The sequence below is a fragment of the Euprymna scolopes genome, chromosome 17, assembly GCF_053919585.1.
Source record: "Euprymna scolopes isolate OS-2025 chromosome 17, ASM5391958v1, whole genome shotgun sequence".
Taxonomy (NCBI): domain Eukaryota; kingdom Metazoa; phylum Mollusca; class Cephalopoda; order Sepiida; family Sepiolidae; genus Euprymna; species Euprymna scolopes.
In genome coordinates this window covers 50,818,810-50,839,248 of record NC_136498.1, presented here as the reverse complement: position 1 = coordinate 50,839,248, position 20,439 = coordinate 50,818,810, and the positions used below count along the sequence as shown (strand labels likewise).

The 20,439-nt window shown below is 37.7% G+C and overlaps 1 protein-coding gene across 2 annotated transcripts in view; it reads right to left on the bottom strand.

The window, feature by feature from the left end:
* Positions 1 to 19,320, bottom strand: part of LOC145296753 (E3 SUMO-protein ligase ZNF451-like) — a 66,507-nt gene extending 47,187 nt beyond the window's left edge. Inside the window, exon 1 of one of the 2 annotated variants that reach the window (XM_080142790.1) lies at positions 19,048 to 19,320. In XM_080142790.1, coding sequence (XP_079998916.1) covers positions 19,048 to 19,147 — 100 coding nt within the window. In that variant the 5' untranslated portion in view covers positions 19,148 to 19,320. Of the gene's footprint in view, positions 1 to 17,743; positions 17,842 to 19,047 lie in introns of those variants that run through there. The other variant, XM_080142791.1, reaches the window with a different exon arrangement.
* Between the last annotated feature and the right edge of the window lie 1,119 nt (positions 19,321 to 20,439).

The following is a 20,439-nucleotide window of genomic DNA, read 5'->3' as shown; positions in this document are numbered from 1 at the left end:
GCAACATCTCTTCTGTGAGGTAGAGGTTGCAGCGAAGAGAAAAGGACATCTCCCACCAGGCCACAAAGTCTATTTTGAACCCTATCAAGGCAGGACAAGTCTTTTCTAGCAGCTCCTGCCCATATGTGGCAACAGTATTCCATCCTTTCAAGTAATGTATCTCTGGCCATAGCAATTAGTGGTTGGTAAGGTTTCATATAATTATTGGTGGAAACGAGCTTTGTCTTGGCAGCGTTGAATGTTACCATCCATTTTTGACTCCATTCCACTTCTTCTAGGGTTTCTGCCATTATCTTAGATATGTGCTCATTAGTTTTCCCCACATGCCTGCTATAGAGCGTGGTGCACTACAAACATCCTGACATTATACAACTGATGATAGAGCAACCGCTCTAAGCGCCACCAAAGAGTTAGGGCTCCTGTACTCTAAGTCGGAAACAGTAACAGCAACTGTAAAACCGGTACCCTGAAACCTGTCCGACAGCAGTCCAATCATGTTAGCATATATAGTGAACAAGCACTCCAAAGATGCGCAGCTATAGGGGAAGGGAATGAGGCAAATGTGGGGGACGGCATTCATACCCTAGTCAGGAAACAAGGCTAAGCACTAAACGTCTCTAATGAGTCCCTGCGGCTGCACCTCTGCTCCTGGCTATTAGGTAAAGAAGGAGTATGAAAGCACGGCGATAGGCAGAGCCTATCTACTCCTTAAACATTTAAGGTTTGCAAACCGGTGATTTGATCAAGTCACCAGCTCTAGGGAGGTTATCATCAAGGACTGAGGCGGCCTCCCTCCCCCTTGGTGCCAAGACGTATGAGGTCAGTGTCACAGGTTTACAAATCGGAGTTTTCCTTCTAGATGGATGACCTGATCAGATCTACGAGTCCATCAGCACCAAAAGGGTTTTCCCCACGCCTGGTTTCAAAGCTTGACATTCTGTTCCCCTGAAGTGATAGTTTGGATTGATAGAGTTTGTATCAAAGAATTAGTATCTGCTTGGAAGTTACACTCCTCAGGATAGGATTAAAATTGGAAGATGTGGTTACGTTTTTAAAGGAGGTATCTATGAGTATGGGGTGCAGATTTAAGGTTAATATCTACTAGGGTTAAGAAAATATCAAATATGGTTTGTGGATTAGTGACTAATTAGAATAGGAGAGATGATATACTTACAAGAATACAGCATTTATATACAATAGCGTCCAAAACTAAAGGACTAATATTTGTTAGAAACAACAACAGTGAAAAACTGAAATTTTGACAACTGGTAGTCGTTATCATCCATAATAACATACTAAAATTTGAATCATTTGCAAAGGATAGAAAAAGAATTATAACATTTATTTATTTATTTTCAGAATAGGAACGTCCAAAAGTAAGGGACAAAATTGAGAAAAACAAATATTGGGTTCTAAAATTTTGTCCCTTAGTTTTGGACGCTACTGTACAATATAGATATGCAGGAATTTGGGGAGAATTTCGAAGTATAAGGAATTTTAATGTTTATCATGCAAAACAGACAGGCAGGTGTCTTGGAGACAAGTATTATTACTTCAAAGCAAACATTTAGAAATAACATGTTATTTTAGTAACATACATCAGTAACAATATACATGTGGCCAGTATAGGCCTTATATTTAATCATTACACTTAGTCATAGAATGAGAAATTATGATTTCCAAAAAGAGAGGGAAGCAGTATAAGTAAATAAGAGCAGGAAAACAGGTTTGGTGAATAAGTAATAATTTAATTGCTTCCTAAGCAATGGTTTATACAATTTAGCAGTTTTTGCATGGTTTTGCCTTTATTTTAGGAAATATATTTTGTACTGTACTGTAATGCTTCTACTTCATCAAGATATTTTGGTCTGTCGGATCACTTAATCTGGACAGCTGTTTTCGTTTTGGTTTGACATCACACAGGATCAATGAAAATTATGTCTTTGAGTAGGATCACTGTGGATTACATTGGATGACAATCGGATTGTAATCTGATAATCATCCAGTTCCTGAATCTATTAGAATTTGGCAATTGGATTAGTCCAGGATCGATCCGGAATTACAATCTTATGCCCTGCCAAAAAACGAGCATAAATCAATAAGAACCACCCCATGGAATTATAGACCTTTATAGTTTTTCCTTCCTTTATTTTTACATAGGAGTCACCACTTACCAAGGCCCGTAGGCCACTCGAGGATAAGGGTTAATGAGTGTACAGTAGTCAATGGGATAATATTGTAGTAATCGTTAGTAGTGGAAATTTGTCAAATTGGATTACTTAAGGGGAACGGCTCATCAAGAATTTGTTTTGGCTGGATTTGAATATGACCAAATTGCATTCAGCTGGAAAGCAGGAAAATGGAAAACAGTTCCACAGGCATGCAGTTCTAAGAAAGAAGGTTTGTTCATGGAATCTACGTTTAGATTTAGGCACAGATAAATAGTAGGAAAAATTATTAATAGTGTTTTCAGCTAGACGAGTGTTTTTTTTCGTGAAAGTTTGGCAAGGAAGGGCATTGATTAGAGCTCAGACGAGCATGTGCCATAAAAATAGTGATAAAGCAGAGACAGGTTCGCAGTGTCTCCTCTGTGGGAAAGAGGTTGCGGGGAAGAGAAAATGTCCCTCCCCCCACTAGGCTATGAAGTCCATTTTGAACTCTGTCAAGGCAGGACAAAGTCTTTCTAGTAGCTCCTGTCCAGATGTGGCAACAATACTCCATCCTTGGACATACCTAGTTCTTATATAGGTAGAGAATTGCATCAGCAGTGATATATCAACCATTTTTCCTGCGACCTTGGCAACGGATTTGATGTACGTGTTCCATCTCAGATCAGCAGTAAAGATCAAGCCCAGAAGCTTATCAAAACATGGAGCCTTCCCAAGACGAGAGCCATTCATTTCAATTGATGCCAAATAGGGGATCAGAGCTTGATGATATAAAGATAGGAGCTTGGTTTTAGATGCATTAAAATTAACCAGCCACTTCTTTCGCCATTGCACCACATGCTCCAGATCAGAGGAGAGAGAATCAGAGAGGATTTGGACATTTACAGCCTTTGATGTGCTGTCATAGATGGTAGTGTCATCATCATAAATGTCTACACATGATCTTAGGATGTGATTTGGGAGATCATTGATGTAGACCAAGAAGAGAGTTGGGCCCAGGATGAGCCTCTAAAGGACTCCGGAATTAATACTGTGAGCTTCTGATTTCTGCCCATCAACCACTACTCTTATGAACCCATCAGAGAGAAATGATTTAATAATTGAGAAAACTTTCCAGCTATACCGTAGCTGGAGATCTTGTGGAGAGACGTTTTATAGGGTATGGCATAAAAGCCTACTTCACAAGATCTCCAGCTACCGTATAGCTGGAAAGTTTTCTCAATTATAAAATCAATTCCATAACCTGTAGCTCTAGCAGAATGGAAACCATATTGCATGCTACTAAGAAGGTATTTTTGCTGAGGTGGTTTACTACTTCTGCATTTAACATGGATTCCAGCAACTTACTCATGGCGCACAGGAGACTTATTGGTCTGTAGTGAGATGAAGATGCTCGATCACCTGAATTCCTAAATACAGGGCATACTGATTAGGTTTTCTGGTGTGTTGAGAAGCAATTTACCTTAAGACAGTGCTTAAACAGCCTTGTAAGTAGGGGAACTTGTTCTGGTTGAAGCTTTTTCAGCACTATAATTGGAATGCCATCAGGGCCAGTTGCTTTACTGGAATCAATGTTTTTGATTAGCTTGGTAACATCACACACAGGTGTCACATAGTGTGTTTTCTGATACAAGAGGAAATACTGGGGATTGACGGCCTTGGTTGCATAGGGTATAATTAGTTGCAAAGTTCTTAGCAAAAAGTTTGGCTTTGTCTGATGCTGACGAGATTATCTCAGATCCATTGATGATGGTTGGGATTGAGCACATGCATCTGTTCAGGATTCTGTTTGCTATTTACCAAAACTGGTGGGAACCAAGCCACTGCTTAGCTACTTTGGACTTAATGAACTCAACATACAGCCCTCTTGCATTCTTTATTACTCTTTTACGCTGGCTGCTGGCAGTCCTAGAATCGGCTTCAATCTCAGCACAGCTTCCTGTTTTTCTTTAATCCTCTTTCCATAAAGGCAATGCTATCCTTAAAAAAAAATCCTTCTCTGTATAATATATGTCTTTACTCCCCTCTTCTGATGAGAAGCGTTTGGCTTCGAAATGCCATGGCCTAAAGAGGTTTCCCCCTCCCGAAATATTGTAGCCTCTTTTGAACTGATAGCATAATAAAATTTAATTGTAAATTTTTTATCCTTTTGCTATATTAACTTATTCTATAAAATTAGTTTGTATTTTTAAATGTATTTATAATGTATTTTTTACCACGTTTCCAAATTCCCATTCTTATCTGAATTGATTTTGACTGGCGAGTCTACTTCCCATGTTATACAATAAAATACGAGAATCAAATTTTGTTATGGGGACTTGCATTAAAAAAAAGCTTTAAATCTATTTAAAATTTTAACCATCCCTTAATCTGCCTTTAAAATAGATATTACTAAAAAAAATGAAATTTATTTTATTGTATTATATTATTCCATTTGTATATTCCGTGCTATCTACCCTCTTGAAACTCAATTTTCCCAAATTTTTCTAGCATATCATTTGTTTGTAATATATTTGTTGTGGTGGCAACAACTTATTTGCATATGCGAATAACATAACACTATAAATGGCAAGCCTAGGTTGGCCTTGGTGTGTCTTACTCAAATGCCACTGGAAGTGACGCCGAAGAGCGTACATGTCCTCCCACCAAGACTCTCTGACTCGACACCGTCATTTGTACATATTGTAAATATACCTTTTCTTTAATACACTTATTATTGCGTTATCTTGTTGTTTGCGTCTTCATTGTATTTCTTTACTAACTATTGTTCAACCTTGCAACCACAACAATATTAGTAATAGATACGGCATAATCACGTTGACACACCGGATCTCGTCAGATCACCGAAGTTAAGCAATGTTGAGCCTGGCTAATACCAGATGGGTGACCATTTGGGAATTCTAGGCGTCTTGTACCTCAACTTGCCACTGGTATGCAACAATGTTGACTCAGGTTTGACGAAGAACTATTTAAAAAAAAAAAAAAAAGTACAACGCAAAGGTTGACCATTTTTTTTAAAGGAATGCAAAGTGTTGACGAGCAAACGGATTTTACGCTAAAGAGAAGTTTCAACTCAAGTGGAAAAAAAAACTCTAACGTGGCAAAAGCGACAATTTACGCCGTTTTCTGGGAATCCGACTTGCAAACGAATGTAAAAATGAATTTTTGTTTTGTCGCTACACGACAAATCTTACTAAAGGACCAACTTGCAAACGAAAAGCGAACTTTGTTCTGTCGCAAAAACGACAGGTCAGACCCGTATTACGAAAAGCAAGGAAGTAACCTACAAAAAAGTTCACCAGTGGATTCTAATTACTGTTCTCCGTAAACAAAGCAACAACTAAAGGACTTTTTAATTAATGTTTTGGTTGACGTCGGTACTAAAAGGAAATACCACAGCTAAAGCTAAAATTCAAGGAAAGGATTTTTTTTCTTGAAGTTGTCACTGAATAACGGATAATACAGTAAAACGTCACGAAAAAGAAAGGTAATCTCAATTTAAGAGGTATTTTAATTACTAAAATACTAGAGAAAAAAAAACTCAAAGAACTAAATGTACTGCATACATTTATTCAATTGTGACTCGATTAAAAAAAAAAAAAAACCCAAACTTTTATTTTGTGGAAAGAGTTACTTATTAGTAAGTGCCTAAAAACGGAAAGTCAATTCCATTTCGTGATTCCAGATAAACCTGTTTTATTTTTTTTTTTTGCAGCGTGACTCGCAAAAAGAATATATTATTGCAAGCAGCGCTATTATTATTGAAAACAGGAGCTTACAGCAATTTGCTTTTTTGTTGTAACCCAAACCGGTGTATATTGTACATGGTACAATATTTTTTTTAACTACACACTAAAAAAAAAAAAAAAAAAAAAAAAAAGCATGGAAGACTTATCAAAAATGTTCATGCAATTTTTACAAGCACAGGCTACACAAAACGAGCTTTTGCAAACACAAATACAGGCACAGGCTGACCGCGAGGAAAAGAGAGAGGACAGATTATTGAAATTGCAGCAGGAATAAGAAGAAAAGCAGAAAATGGCACAATTAAAGCAGAAAAAACTGCAATTGGAACAGGAAGAAAGGCATAAGAAACTACAATTGGAATATGAAGAAAGACAAGATGAACGTTTTGCTAAAACATTGGAACTACTAAAGAGTAATCGAGAAAATGTCGATAGTGTTAATTTCTCCCATACAACTATTTTTAATAGCATGGACACATTTCATTATGTGCCTGAGGAAGAGAAGAATTTTGAAGCATACTACACAAGATACGAGGATGTTTTTTAACTGGACTGTAAAAATTGGCCAAATAGTCAGAAAGTGAGCCTCTTACTCAGAAAATTGGGTACATCAGAACACAGCAAATTCGTAGATTACATATTACCTAAAAAAACTGCGGAATTAGAGTTCATGGAAGCTGTAAAATTACTAAAAGAATTATTTAATCCAAATATATCTCTTTTTCATAAAAGATGGCTGTGCATGAATCTAAGAAAGATGAACAACCAAGATTATTTGACATATGCATCAGTTGTCAATAAAAACTGCGATAATTTTAAGCTTGCAGAACTAACGGTAGAAGATTTTAAATGTCTAATCTTCGCTCAAGGGTTAGTTTCCACGAAAAATGCAGAAATACGCAGACGAGTGTTGTCTAAGCTGGAATCTGAGCAAGATTTAACCCTCCAGAAACTAGCAGAGGACTGTGAAAGGGCCATTACACTAAAAAAGGATTAAAAAAATATAGAAGAATCCGGAGTGGCATATGTAAGAAAAGTTAGAAAACCATACGCACCAACCAAGAACTTTACAAAGAAAAGCAATGGAACGGGATATTCCAAAGATAATAACCATAAATATAGTACAGAATATAACAAGCCTCTTCCTAGATATAACTGTAAGAGATGTGCAGAAAAGTATTGGGAATCAGATTGTCCTTATAAGAAGAAAAAATGCTACATTTGTAAGAAGGTGGGACACAAAAGCGATTGCTGCAGATATAAAGTTTACACCAGAAAGAGAGTACAGCAAACAAAATCAAATACAAAATTAGACAAAGATCGGCGAAAATACGTAAAAGTGGAAACATTTAAAACATCAATAAAGTTACAACTCGACTCCGGCTCCGATGTTTCTATAATAAACCTGAATACGTGGAAAAAGTTGGGAAAACCGGCCATGATGAAAACTAGTAAAGCAGCCCGGACGGTAACTGGTGGTGGTATAGAATTTGAAGAAGTTGTCCTCCCGATAAAATTGAAAGGGATTTCGAAGAAATTAAAAATATTCGTACTAAAAAATAGTGAAAATCTGTTTGGAATAGATTTAATTGAGAAATTCGGACTATGGGATAAGCCAATCAATACATTCTGTAAAAAATTAGAATGTTCTTCTCCAACAACAGTAAATATAAAACACGATTTAAAAGAATTATTTCCTGAGGCATTCACAACTAACTTAGGTCGCTGCAATAAATTCAAGGTCTCGTTTGAACTTAAAGAAAACGCCAGCCCAATTTTTAGAAAAAAGCGAAATGTTCCGTTCGCTGGGTTGGAAAAGATTGAGAAAGAATTAAATAGATTGGAACAGACGGGAATTCTATCAAAAATAGAACAGAGCGAGTGGGCAGCCCCCACCGTATACGTAAAGAAAAAGAATGACGAAGTTAGAGTGTGCGCAGACTTTTCGACCGGGGTCAACTCCCTATTAAAAGATCACCATTACCCCCTACCAAGCCCAGAGGAAATATTCACGAAGTTGAATGGGGGTAATATCTTCTCCAAGATAGACTTGAGCGACGCGTATTTGCAAATACCGGTCGAGGAGAATTGCTCAAAAATACTATGCATCAATACGCATAAGGGATTATACAAATACAACCGATTGTCTTTTGGCATCAAAGTAGCGCCTGCCATCTTTCAGCAAGCGATGGACACCATGCTAAGTGGTATTGAGTGTGCATGTGCATACCTGGACGACATTGTTGTCAGGAGCAAATCCCTAGAAGAACATAAAGAACATTTGAAACAAGTATTTACTCGAATACAAGAATTCGGCTTTAAAGTAAAAGAAAGTAAATGTGACTTTTGTATGAGCGAGATTAAGTATCTTGGACACATAATAAACAAACATGGACGACATCCAGACCCAGACAGATCTGCGGCAATAAAAAATATGCCAGCACCCGATAATGTAACAACCTTGCAGAGTTTCTTAGGACTCGCAAATTATTACCAATCTTTTATTGAAGGAATGCATAACTTGCGAGCCCCCTTAAATAATCTGCTTAAAAAGGATACACCGTGGAACTGGACGCAAGAATGTCAAACCGCTTTTGACAAAATAAAGAGCGCACTAACATCCGAATTATTCTTAACGCACTTTGACACAAACTTAAAAATAGTCATCGCTAGTGACGCTAGCTCCTACGGCTTAGGAGCATGCATTCAACATATTATGCCGGATGGGTCTAGAAAACCAATAGCGCACGCTTCGAGAACGCTGATACCAGCCGAAAGGGCATATTCACAAATCGAAAAAGAAGCGTTGAGCATAATCTTTGCCGTGACTAAATTTCACCGATATTTATATGGTAGACAATTCATACTTGAAACCGACCATAAACCGTTAGTCACGATCTATGGATCAAAAAAAGGATTGCCGGTATACACCGCAAATAGATTGCTGCGCTGGGGTACAATACTACTTAATTACGATTTCCAGCTACAACATCTAGCATCAAAAAAGATTTGCCATGCGGATGGACTGTCAAGACTGATACCACAGAAACATAATCTGGAAGAATCAGTCATTGCAGCAATTCGGACAAATGTTGAAGTAAAAAATATGGTAGCAAACATCATTAAGGAACTACCCGTAACTTGTCGGACATTAAAAGGGAAGCCGAGAAAGATGAATATATAAAGGACATAAAAGAGAAAATTATAACGGACACAAAGGTGCAGGAAGTTTTCTCCATATGTGACGATGTGTTACTGTACAGCGAGAGAGTGGTAATACCCAAAACATTGCAGAATAGGATGTTAAGAGATTTCCACACAGGACATCCGGGGATAAATCGAATGAAGTCGTTAATGAGAAGCTACGTGTACTGGCGTAACATGGACACTGACATAGCGACAACAATTGGTAAATGTAAAGGATGCCAGTTAGCGGCAAAATCTCCACCTATAGTACACAAACCTTGGCCGAAAACCGACCAACCATGGTCGAGAATCCACATGGACTTCGCTGGTCCAGTAGGTGAAAACTATTATTTAATTGTAGTGGATAGTTTCACAAAATGGCCGGAGGTAATGCGTTGCAGGAATCCAACAACGAACAACTCAATAGGGTTCCTAATTGTTTGCAAGATTCGGTGTACCAGACACACTGGTCACTGACAACGGAACGCAGTTCACATCTGCAGAGTTTAAGGAATTTTGCGACACGTTCCAGGTGAAGCACATCATGACTCCGCCATATCATCCAAGGTCGAACGGCCTCGCGGAAAGGTTCGTAGACACGCTAAAACGAGCGTTAAAGAAATCCATTGGAGCACCAACAGAAAAAGCTTTGCAACAATTCTTGCAAGTATATAAGATTACACCACATCCTAGTACACCATCAAACATATCACCAGCTGATCTAATGTTTGCCAGAAAGGTAAAATCAGCGTTTGACAAACTATTGCCAAGGCAGGCAATTATCCGAAACACTACACACACGAGAAGAAAGAAATATAACTCGGGAGATCGAGTATATTTTAAGTGCTACAGAAATAACACATCTTACTGAGAATGTGGAGTAGTGGATAAACGCATTGATGATTGTACATACATGATTAAAGGTCCACAGAATATATATAAAAGGCACCTAAATCAGATAAAAAAACGTCATATCCAAGATGATGATGATACGACAACAGTCGAAGAGAAGGACACCATAGATATCATATACGAATCTTTTAATTTGGAACCGCCTCAAAATGCACCTGAACTCCGAAGATCAGGTAGGAAAAGAAAAGTGAATGAACCATTAATGGTAAACCCAAAAAGAAAAAGATATTGAAATCTGTGTGACTTCAAATCTTATTTGCATATGCGAATAACATAACACTATAAATGGCAAGCCTAGGTTGGCCTTGGTATGTCTTACTCAGATGCCACTGGAAGTGACGCCGAAGAGCGTACATGTCCTCCCACCAAGACTCTCTGACTCGACACCGTCATTTGTACATATTGTAAATATACCTTTTCTTTAATACACTTATTATTGCGTTATCTTGTTGTTTGCGTCTTCATTGTATTTCTTTACTAACTATTGTTCAACCTTGCAACCACAACAATATTAGTAATAGATACGGCATAATCACGTTGACACACCGGATCTCGTCAGATCACCGAAGTTAAGCAATGTTGAGCCTGGCTAATACCAGATGGGTGACCATTTGGGAATTCTAGGCGTCTTGTACCTCAACTTGCCACTGGTATGCAACAATGTTGACCCAGGAGAGGCGTGGTTGGAGATTGCGCAACTCTTGCCACACAAATTTCACGTGCAGGCACCCTTACAGTGGGTATCCATAGTCTGTCAAGACTGAAGGAAGCCTTACTATTAGTAATAGTTAGCAATATATGTATAGACACAATAGAAAAATTGGAAATACGCATCTCTTTTCTAGCATTCATTCCCTTTGGTAAATGAGTTTGTATGTTTTAAATTATTAATGCAGAAATCGAAAATTATACAGTTTCAATTAAATAAACGAAGGAAGTATTAAAATCGAAGTACACGTTTGGCTCTTAAGGCAGATACTCCGTCCTTCCTTCTTACTGCTCTCAAAATAAACGGTAATCTTTGCACCTCAATTCCTTCCATGTGAAGACACTAGTCTTTTAGCTAGACCAACATGGGTTGCTCGAAGAACACCAAGTTAAGTGCATCTATCTATCCGTGTGGTGTATAACCTCTTTATGTAGATCTAGTCCCACCATTTCTTTTGTTTTCTTTGCTTTATATTACATATTTAAGTAATTATTATTAATAGCCTATTCATTTATTTTAAAACAAATAAGTTGCTAGAGCTAATTGATTCTCTCACAGTACTTGAAAGATACAATTTCTTGCAAATGTAAGAGTGGAATCTATCTCCAATCCTACGCTTATCTATATAGAATAGAGAAAAACTTTAAAGTAAGATACTCAATATCTTCATTCATGCGGGGGCAAAAACACTTCGTGTAAAAACCAGGCACATAGTTACTCCTCTTGGTGTGATGAACCCGTAGATTTTGTCAGATTATCCATCTAAGAGAAAGAAAACTGATAATAAAACTAGCAGAGGTAGGCCTCCTCAGTCATGGTTGACAACTTTCCTGGAGCTGGTGACTCGAACAAATTCCTAAACTTGCTTAAGGAGTAGATAGGCTCCCTTCTATCGCCGGATTTCACACTTTTTCTTTGTCTATTAGCCAGACAAGAGGTACAATACAAGGAACTCACCAGAACCACCTTGTGCTTGGCCTTGTTTCTGACTAGAACATTGATCGCCGTCTCCCTAGTCCCTATTTTAAATTTCACTCTTTCACTCAGAAACTGAGAAAATTGGGTTAGCTTGTATACCACTTGTGCTCACATGACTTATTTGGGCCGGACTTGTCTGAGAGGTTGAGGGTAACTGATTGACAGTTTGTCTGGCTACTGTTTCCAACTGACAGTACAGGAGCTCTAACTCTTTGGTAATGCTTAGACTGACTGCTCTGTCATCAGTTGTATAATATCAGGATAGTTGTAGTGCCATGTCTCGCATAGAAAGGGACCCTGCTGCTATATCTGGTGGGTTTTCACGAGACCACAACTTCTAGACAAGACTCGGCTAATGGGCCACTGTGTGTATACTTGGTGTCAAAACCGGCCCACTTTGCTCAACACACTTCCGCTAACCTGACATTAAACAAAAATGTAATGAAATGAGAACCCAAACAAATATCACGATGAAACCAGACAACCACACAAACAAAATTAATTCACCTCCGCCCTTGAGGCTCATTTTCACAAATATCCGTGGGCTTAAAGGTAAAATAGATGATGTAGAGTCTTACTTTTAAGTAAACTCCCCGGATATCTTAGCATTAAGTGAAACAAACTTACACTCTTCAATCCCTTCTAACTACTTTTACATGACAGGAGACCTCCCTCTTTGCTGGAAGGACACAGATAGATATATGCACATGCTTGGAGTCTATATCCGTAGTATCCTCCCTTAAGCTAGAGATAAAATCATGAATCAGATGACCAGGCTTTCGACTAACATTTCATCACTACATTAGTTACTTATATTTTCTCTGCTGTTTTTCCGTCAGGATTGTACTCTAATCGGTCATGTCTCTGATAGTATAGATGCAGCACTCTCCTTGGATAGTAACGCCCAAATACATGTGTTTGGTGACTTTAATGTTCACCATAAAAATTGGCTTGGTTTCTCAGGTCACACAGATGGACGCTCTACTTATAGCTCTCTATAGCCCATTCCCTCACACAGACAGTAATGTTTCCAACTGGCCTACCAGATTGTGAACCTCAGTAGGCTTCACTTCTAGACCTATTCCTCACCACAGTATCTGAGGATTGTGTGACTAATGCCTACAGTCCACTTGGAAACACAGAACACTTAGTGGTATCAGTTGACATCACATTTAAATCCCAACCTCAAAACAACAAAGTACTAAAACAGGGCTGACTGAGATAACCATTAGAGAACAAGATGCTCCATGGACCCATGTCTTCTCGCTTCCTGCTGAACAGTGTGCCAATGAGAAAACTGAATGGTGCAAAGCGGGCATTGAAGCACATGTTTCCACACAGAAGTATTATTGCAAGCCCCACTCACCCCCATGGTTCACTACAGATTGTGCAGCTGCCATTGCACAAAGACAGAATGCATTCCACTGGTTTGTACATCATAAGTCAAATACAAATAAGCAAAAATTCATAGACGCTAGAAATCATTGTAAGAGAAAAATAGCGACAATCAAAAGAAAGCATGCTGCCATAATCAGGGAACGCATTTAATTGGAAAAATCTATAATAGTGAATAAAGGGCAATCAGTAATTCCTTCACTGTGCAACAATCAGAAAGTGGAACTGTTTGCCCAGCGATTCGCCTCCAACTCCACCTTAGAGCCAACAAACAACTCTCTCCCAAATTTCCCTATGTGGACTGAAGCCACATTAGATGATGTAAAAATCAACCGTTCTCATGTCTGCAATATCATAAAAAACTTAGACACCTCAAAAGCCTGATCTCATCCCTACATTACTAATTAAGAAATGTTCAGCTGAGCTAGCCCCTATACTTTCCAAACTCTACAATAAATTCCTTGCTGAACCTTGCTTCCCTAATAGCTGGAAGATGGCCTCTGTAGTACCAGTGTACAGGAATTCTAGTGAAAGAATAGCCCCTCTCAATTATCGCCCCATTAGTCTCTTCCCTTATTCGTTAAAATCTTTGAGATCTTAATTAATCAAGCACTAGTTCACCACCTCGCAAAAACAAATCTTCTCTCTGACAAACAGTATAGATTCAGGTAATGTCGTTCTTCTGCAGATATTTTAACATTCATCTCTGAATGCATTTACCATGTACTGGATAAGGCAGGCTAAGCCATAGCTGTAGCTCTTGATATATTCAAGGCCTTTGACAAAGTCTGGCACAAAGGGCTGCTAATGAAAATTAAATTGTATGTTATAACTGGACGTATACTAAATATAATTAGATCGATCTTAGACAATAGAAGCATACAGGTTGTCATTGATGGACGTAAGTCCAAGCAGCATAACTTAAATGCAGGAGTACCTCAGGAGTCGATCCTTCGATCATTATTATTCCTGGTATTCATAAACGACCTCTCTGATAATATTGTGTCCGAGATGCGTATATTTGTTGATAATACAATGCTCTAAGAACAGATGTACATAAATGTAAGATAATGTCAGAATCGTTAGAAAATTATGGAATGGGGCCACAAATGGATGGTAACATTTAATGCTAGAAAAACGAAGCTGCTCTCCTTTAACAATTACAAGACGCCGCTCCAATCGCCTATATCGATGACAAAACACTTTACCTGAGAATTTTGCCTTCAAACTCCTCAGCCTAACATTTGCAGGCGATATAAACTGTAACAAATACATAGAGGACATTGCAAAGACTGCTGCAAAGAAAGTGGGTTCCCTCTATCGAGCTAGAAGACTACTCACACCTGAGAGTATCTCGTACCTCTACAAGGCCACCATTCGTCCATGCTTGGAGTATTGTTGTCACATCTGGGCTGGTGCATCTATCATTAGCCTCTCCCTCTTGGATAGGGTCCAAAAAAAGAGTTGTCAATCTAATCGGCCCCACTATCAACTAAGCTCCAGCCTTTGTCCCCTCGCCACAATGTTGCATCTCTGTACCTGTTTTACAAATATTTTAATGGAATGTGTTCTGATGAACTTGTTGCACTTGTACCCCCTTGCCATACATATCCCTGACAAACCCACTACGCAATAAGATCTAATTCCTTCATTGTTGAGATCCCTAGATGCCAGAAATCTTTCTATTCTAATAGTTTCTTCCCTTCCTACTTCCTACTTCTTGCTTTCCTGGTCGTACTGATATGCAAAAGTTAAAATGTTACATAAACCAACATCTTGTTAATCTTTCCTAGACATAGTCCCAAATAGCAGCCTTTTACGCCCAAGTGGTGATATACCTTGTTAAGAGTTAATGTTAAATAAATAAATAAATAAATAAATAGAACTGGTAGAGTGTATATGTGAGTATAGTTATCTGACAAGTGAATGTCAAGCGTAAAAAATTATATGCATGAAAAGTAATTATAAAATACATGCTGAATAGATGTGGGAGGCTGGTATACGGATTTGCAGAATAGGAGTCAAGGAGTCGGAGTGGGAGTCAGAGTCGGAGTCGGGAATCAGGAGTCGGAGTCAGTATTCTAGGAATTCTAGGAGTCGGAGTCGGACTTTTACTATCCGACTCCCCAATCCTGATGACAACTCGTGTAATGTATCTTTTAAAAAACATATGTGACAGTGAAGGAGTTGTCGTATTTGTGTGTTGTAAATTATTTGTTTTGTCTCATCATTGATATAAAACATCTATGGTATCAACTCGAGTTATTTGAATGAGTAGATGGATATTGTATTGCCGAATTGATACAGGTGAATGTCCTAATGTGCTCGTTTGTGTTGTAAATATCAATGAGTTCGATTTTAGTGTGCACTTAGACCGCTTTTACACTTGACATAGTGATATAGAACAAAGGAGAGAGAGAGAGAGAGAGAGAGAGAGAGAGAGTTAAAGAGAGAGAGGGGGAAGCGACTAAGGTAGATAGATAGATAGATAGATAGATAGATAGATAGATAGAGAGAGAGAGAGAGAGTAGCAACCAGACTGAAGTCAATTTTCCTAATAATGTTTGGGAGAATGTAAGTAAACACCAAGTCATCTATGATATGAAAAGAAACTGGAATCTTAGGAAGATCTACATCATTCAAGCAATCATAGAAGCTCCAGGGCACATGTAAACGAATTTAGAAACGTCCTATCACTGCTATCTACCGAAGATACCTGCCAAGCATACCTGATGAAGAGCGATCCGAACAAATACACTTCAAGAGACGGTTCCTATTTACAATGCCTCACCACGGGACAGAGTTAGATATCCGAGTCGTTTTTTATGTTACGTATGAGAAAGAAATTTGCGAGAGCCATTGCCCGTGCTATGATGGCTGACACAAGAGAATGGTTATTTTTGTTTCTTGATTTGACCAAACAAATGTACGCGTGTTTCTCTGCAAAGAACGTAGATCTAGAATTTGTAGACGCGGATTATTCTACAGTAGATATATTCAAAGCAATGTCAATGGAACTCTTAAAAAATTAGCTAGCGGTAAGCGGACTAACTCTGTCAACATCCTAGTGCACTTTAACACCTCTGAAATAATTCCAGTCATATATATATATATATATATATATATATATATATATATATATATATATATATATATAGTGTATTGTGTATATATATATTTTATTCACTCTGAAAGTTTACAACAAAACAGAAATAAACGAAAAATTAGGCACAAGACCACTCAAAAATTGGGGAGGAGGGTTGTCTATGGTCATTCTCATCCCTATACCTTTGTTCGTCTATGTTTGATCCTGGCTAAAGTTCTCATTCACTACAATACTTCAAGCACAACGGGGGGGGGGGAGTCCTACCTAAGATTTACGAATGATATCGTGTGTGTGTATGTGTGTGTATGTGTGTGTGTGTTTTGTTGTTGGTATTTTTTTTATGATAAACAATAATATAAATTGGTAAACATAAAAGTTTATAAAAATCGTTTTTTTAGATTTATTTCAGATACTAACTTTTGATCTTGGACTGAATAAAGAAACGGTTGAAATCCTGATAGATATCTCGGTTGAAATCTAAAATAACCAGTGCATACGACAGGATGTCACATCTCGAGCAAAAACGAAAAAAAAAAGTGTAGATTTTTACATTAACTATAAGTCACGTTACAAATTCGATATTTCGACTGAATAGGTTTTCAGGTAAGCTTACAACGAATATCACAGTTAAATTTGAGGCTGATAAATCGTTTACAGATATGAAAACATATGATATCCACTGTAAAAGCTAGCTAATGTAATCCCCGGCAACCATTTTGTTTTCATAACCGAGCAGTTAGTAATGCGCATGCGTGCAACTGAAGCAGACGACAAAATTTTTTCACCCCCCTCCCCGAAAAAATGACAAAAAAAGGTGTTTATTCCGAAATCCGTTCTTAATATGGGGAGGTTGGGGATGTTTATTCCGAAAACCGTTCTAACATGGAGAGGTTGCCGGTATTTTTGTGTCGTCTGCTCAGAAGAGAATGTTAATTTCTTTATACGCATGCGCATTACTAATTCCTCGGTTGTGAAAAATTACATTAGCTTTTTATGTTGGATAACAAATATTTTCATATCTAGTAAACTATTTATACTTATCATTCCCAAATCTAAATGTGATATTCGTCGTCAACATACCCGAAAACGTATTAAAGTCGACATTTTGAATGTGAACGGTGAGTTGTAGTTAATGTAAAAAAAAAAAAAAAAAATACAAAAAAAAAAGAAAATACAAAAAAAAAATACAAAAAAAAAAATACAAAAAAAAAAAATACAAAAAAAAAATACAAAAAAAAAAAATACAAAAAAAAAAATACAAAAAATAAAAAATACAAAAAATAAAAAAAAATACAAAAAAAAAAATACAAAAAAAAAAATACAAAAAAAAAATACAAAAAAAAAAAATACAAACAAAAAAAAAATTCAAAAAAAAAAAGAAATTAAAAAAAAAAAAATTGACATGGACATTTTCATGGAAATGATAAGATTGATGCCCGTTTTATTATCTGAAGAACTAGATATTCGAGTATTCTACGTCTCAGAGACGATTACGAATAAAAACTTGAAGAAATGTGTGAACAATGGATGGTGGATATCTTACCTTGAAAATGAGCTTGATACATCTAGGGATTTACTTTGATGGAAGTGATTAAAAAAACAAACAAAAAAAATACAAAAGAATACAAAAATAAATTAATTAATTACCCCCCCCCCCAAAAAAAAAACAAATAAATAAATAAAATAATAAAAATGAATAAAATATAAAATAAACAATAATAAATAAATAAATAAATTAATCAATAAATAATAAATAAAATATAATAATAAAAATAAATAAAATAAAATAAAATAAATAATAAGCCCATCAAAAACAAAGGGATTAAATAATCACGTGGATACGTGCACTGTCTAAGCTGAAGTGTGCGAATTTAACGGAGTAACGTGCGAAGTGTTAATATCCTCGCTTTTCTAAAAGTAATTCGGAAAGTACGGATGCATAAACCACTATGCCCGACTCACCGGAGACAGAGTTATTAAGACGCTTCTGCATGCAGAAACGGACAACCATCAACGTACATCTTGCAAAGCGACTCGTTCAGAGAGGTGGAAACAATTAAGCCTGCCATAAATTAAATTGCTAAATTATTTATCTCCCTCCCGCGGCGTGATAATGTGACACAAGGTGCGGAAAGTAGGATTTCAAATGCTAGTGTCGTAAAGGAAGAACACTCTGGCCTGCAAAAAAGATGTCTGGGCAGCCTCGTCGGCATTATCTGGTAGGGGCGCCTCAGACGATTATTAATAAACTAACCCCTACTCAATGGGAGAAGCAAAATGTTAGGAGGATGGGTCTTCTAGAACTGTACAGGACCAGAGGTATACCTCAGTTGATAGAGGACAAGTCACCTCATCAATGGCCTAGACAACCACACCTGTGAAGAGCCCTTCCCCCATGTGTGCCACTTGTATGGTGGTGGTGTTATGAATATGAGAGTGAACTGTTGAAGAACGCATGTTTTGTGCCATTATTACACGGCCGTAGACAACAAACATTTCTGTGGAGGATTTTCTGGCATTTGACGTCGTCTTCCATGCTTTCAATCTCACTAAGCCATCTCCGTAATAAAATCTGTCGTGACAAAGACCACAGCGGAGGATGCTTCCGTTCACAATGAAACCAAGAACACGAGGGGGTGGGGGAGAAAAAAAAAAGAGCAGCGACCATTATATTTCTGGCACAATCGATTTGCCTAAAAAAAAAAAAATAAATAAATAAAAAATAAAAAATGAAAATCAACAATATACAGCTCCTAGGCAACGCCGGATAGTTTCAACTAGTATAGTCTAAAATCGAAAATTAGTGACACAGTATTAATAATATCAGAGATTGTGTTGATACGTTACGTTTGAAATTTCGTCTTCTTTTTCCTCGCTTACATCTTAGAAATCGGCGAACTTTAGGATCCATAGTTCGATCAGCGTTGGTTTTCGATCGGTATAACATCTACATCAAACGTCATATAGAGCACCCGATACAATATATATATCTGTATATGTATATACTGATCCACTTATCCGCTGCTAATCATCTTGTTTTCCTAAGTAATTTCCTTCCCACCTGCCCGAAAAAAATGTTTTTCCTTTTCTGCTTAAATGGCTTAAATTGCACTCAAATACGTCAAAAATACATATGACGTAATCGTCGGACGTTATTGAATTAATTGCCAACGATTTCTGTAAACAAACCCAACGTAAATGCATTCTCATTTATTTGCTTTGTTTTTACTTGATCTAACTGTTTTCGGAGATGACGATGACTGAGTATATAACGGCGCACAGTGACGATCTGGGCGTTACGTTCGGATTCAGTTCCGGTTTATAAGGGGGAATAATAAATTGTCGCCCCAGAAAAGATAACATGATTCCATTTCCGTTTAATGAAAACCGGTTTTCTTTTTTCTTTCTTTTTTTTTTTTTTTTGTTGCAGACCATCTACTAGTTCGCCAGTTGTATACAAATCCCAAGAGCAATAGGAGTCTGAAAGTGAAACAATGTTAAACGAGTGAGATCGGAGATGCACCGCTGTACAACTCATGCTCTCTACCGATCTAAGTTATAACAACAGGATCATTGCTAGCACCCTCAAAATCCATCGCTGGATTGCCACGAATAACAGGGACATGCCCAGGGTGATCAAAGCAAAGTTTCCGGCCATGGTTATGGCCTTTGGTGTGGTTTCAAGTGAGGGCTACATCATGCCACCTCACATCTTCAAAGTCGGCTTTGAACATCAAAGTGTACGTGGTGACCCCCTGGTGTAATCAGCTGGCTACTGGCAGATCCTGGATGTGGCAGCAGGACTCGGCGCCGGCCCACAAATCCAAAGAAACTCAGAAGGAGTGCTACGACTTTGTTACCTTCTCTCGCTGGCCTTCCTCTTCGTCCAACCTGAACCCGCTGAACTACTTCGTTTAGTCATACATCGAGAACATCACCAACATGACCTCCCACAACACCAAAGTCAGCCTGATTGCCGTCATCTGCCGAGTATTCACCGAGTTCCCACTGGTGCTTGTGGAAAAGGCACGCTCCCAGTTCCGGACCCATATCGTGGCGGTGATCGAGGCTGAAGACTACATTGAATAGATGTCAGCTGTACTACATAATCAAGTTACCTGAATTGATTTTTTTCAATAAAAGCTTTAAAATAAAGCTGTAGTGTTGTTTTATTTAGGGCGACATTTTTATCGTCCCACCATGTATTTATGATGAATGAATAGCAGTATTTAATATGTT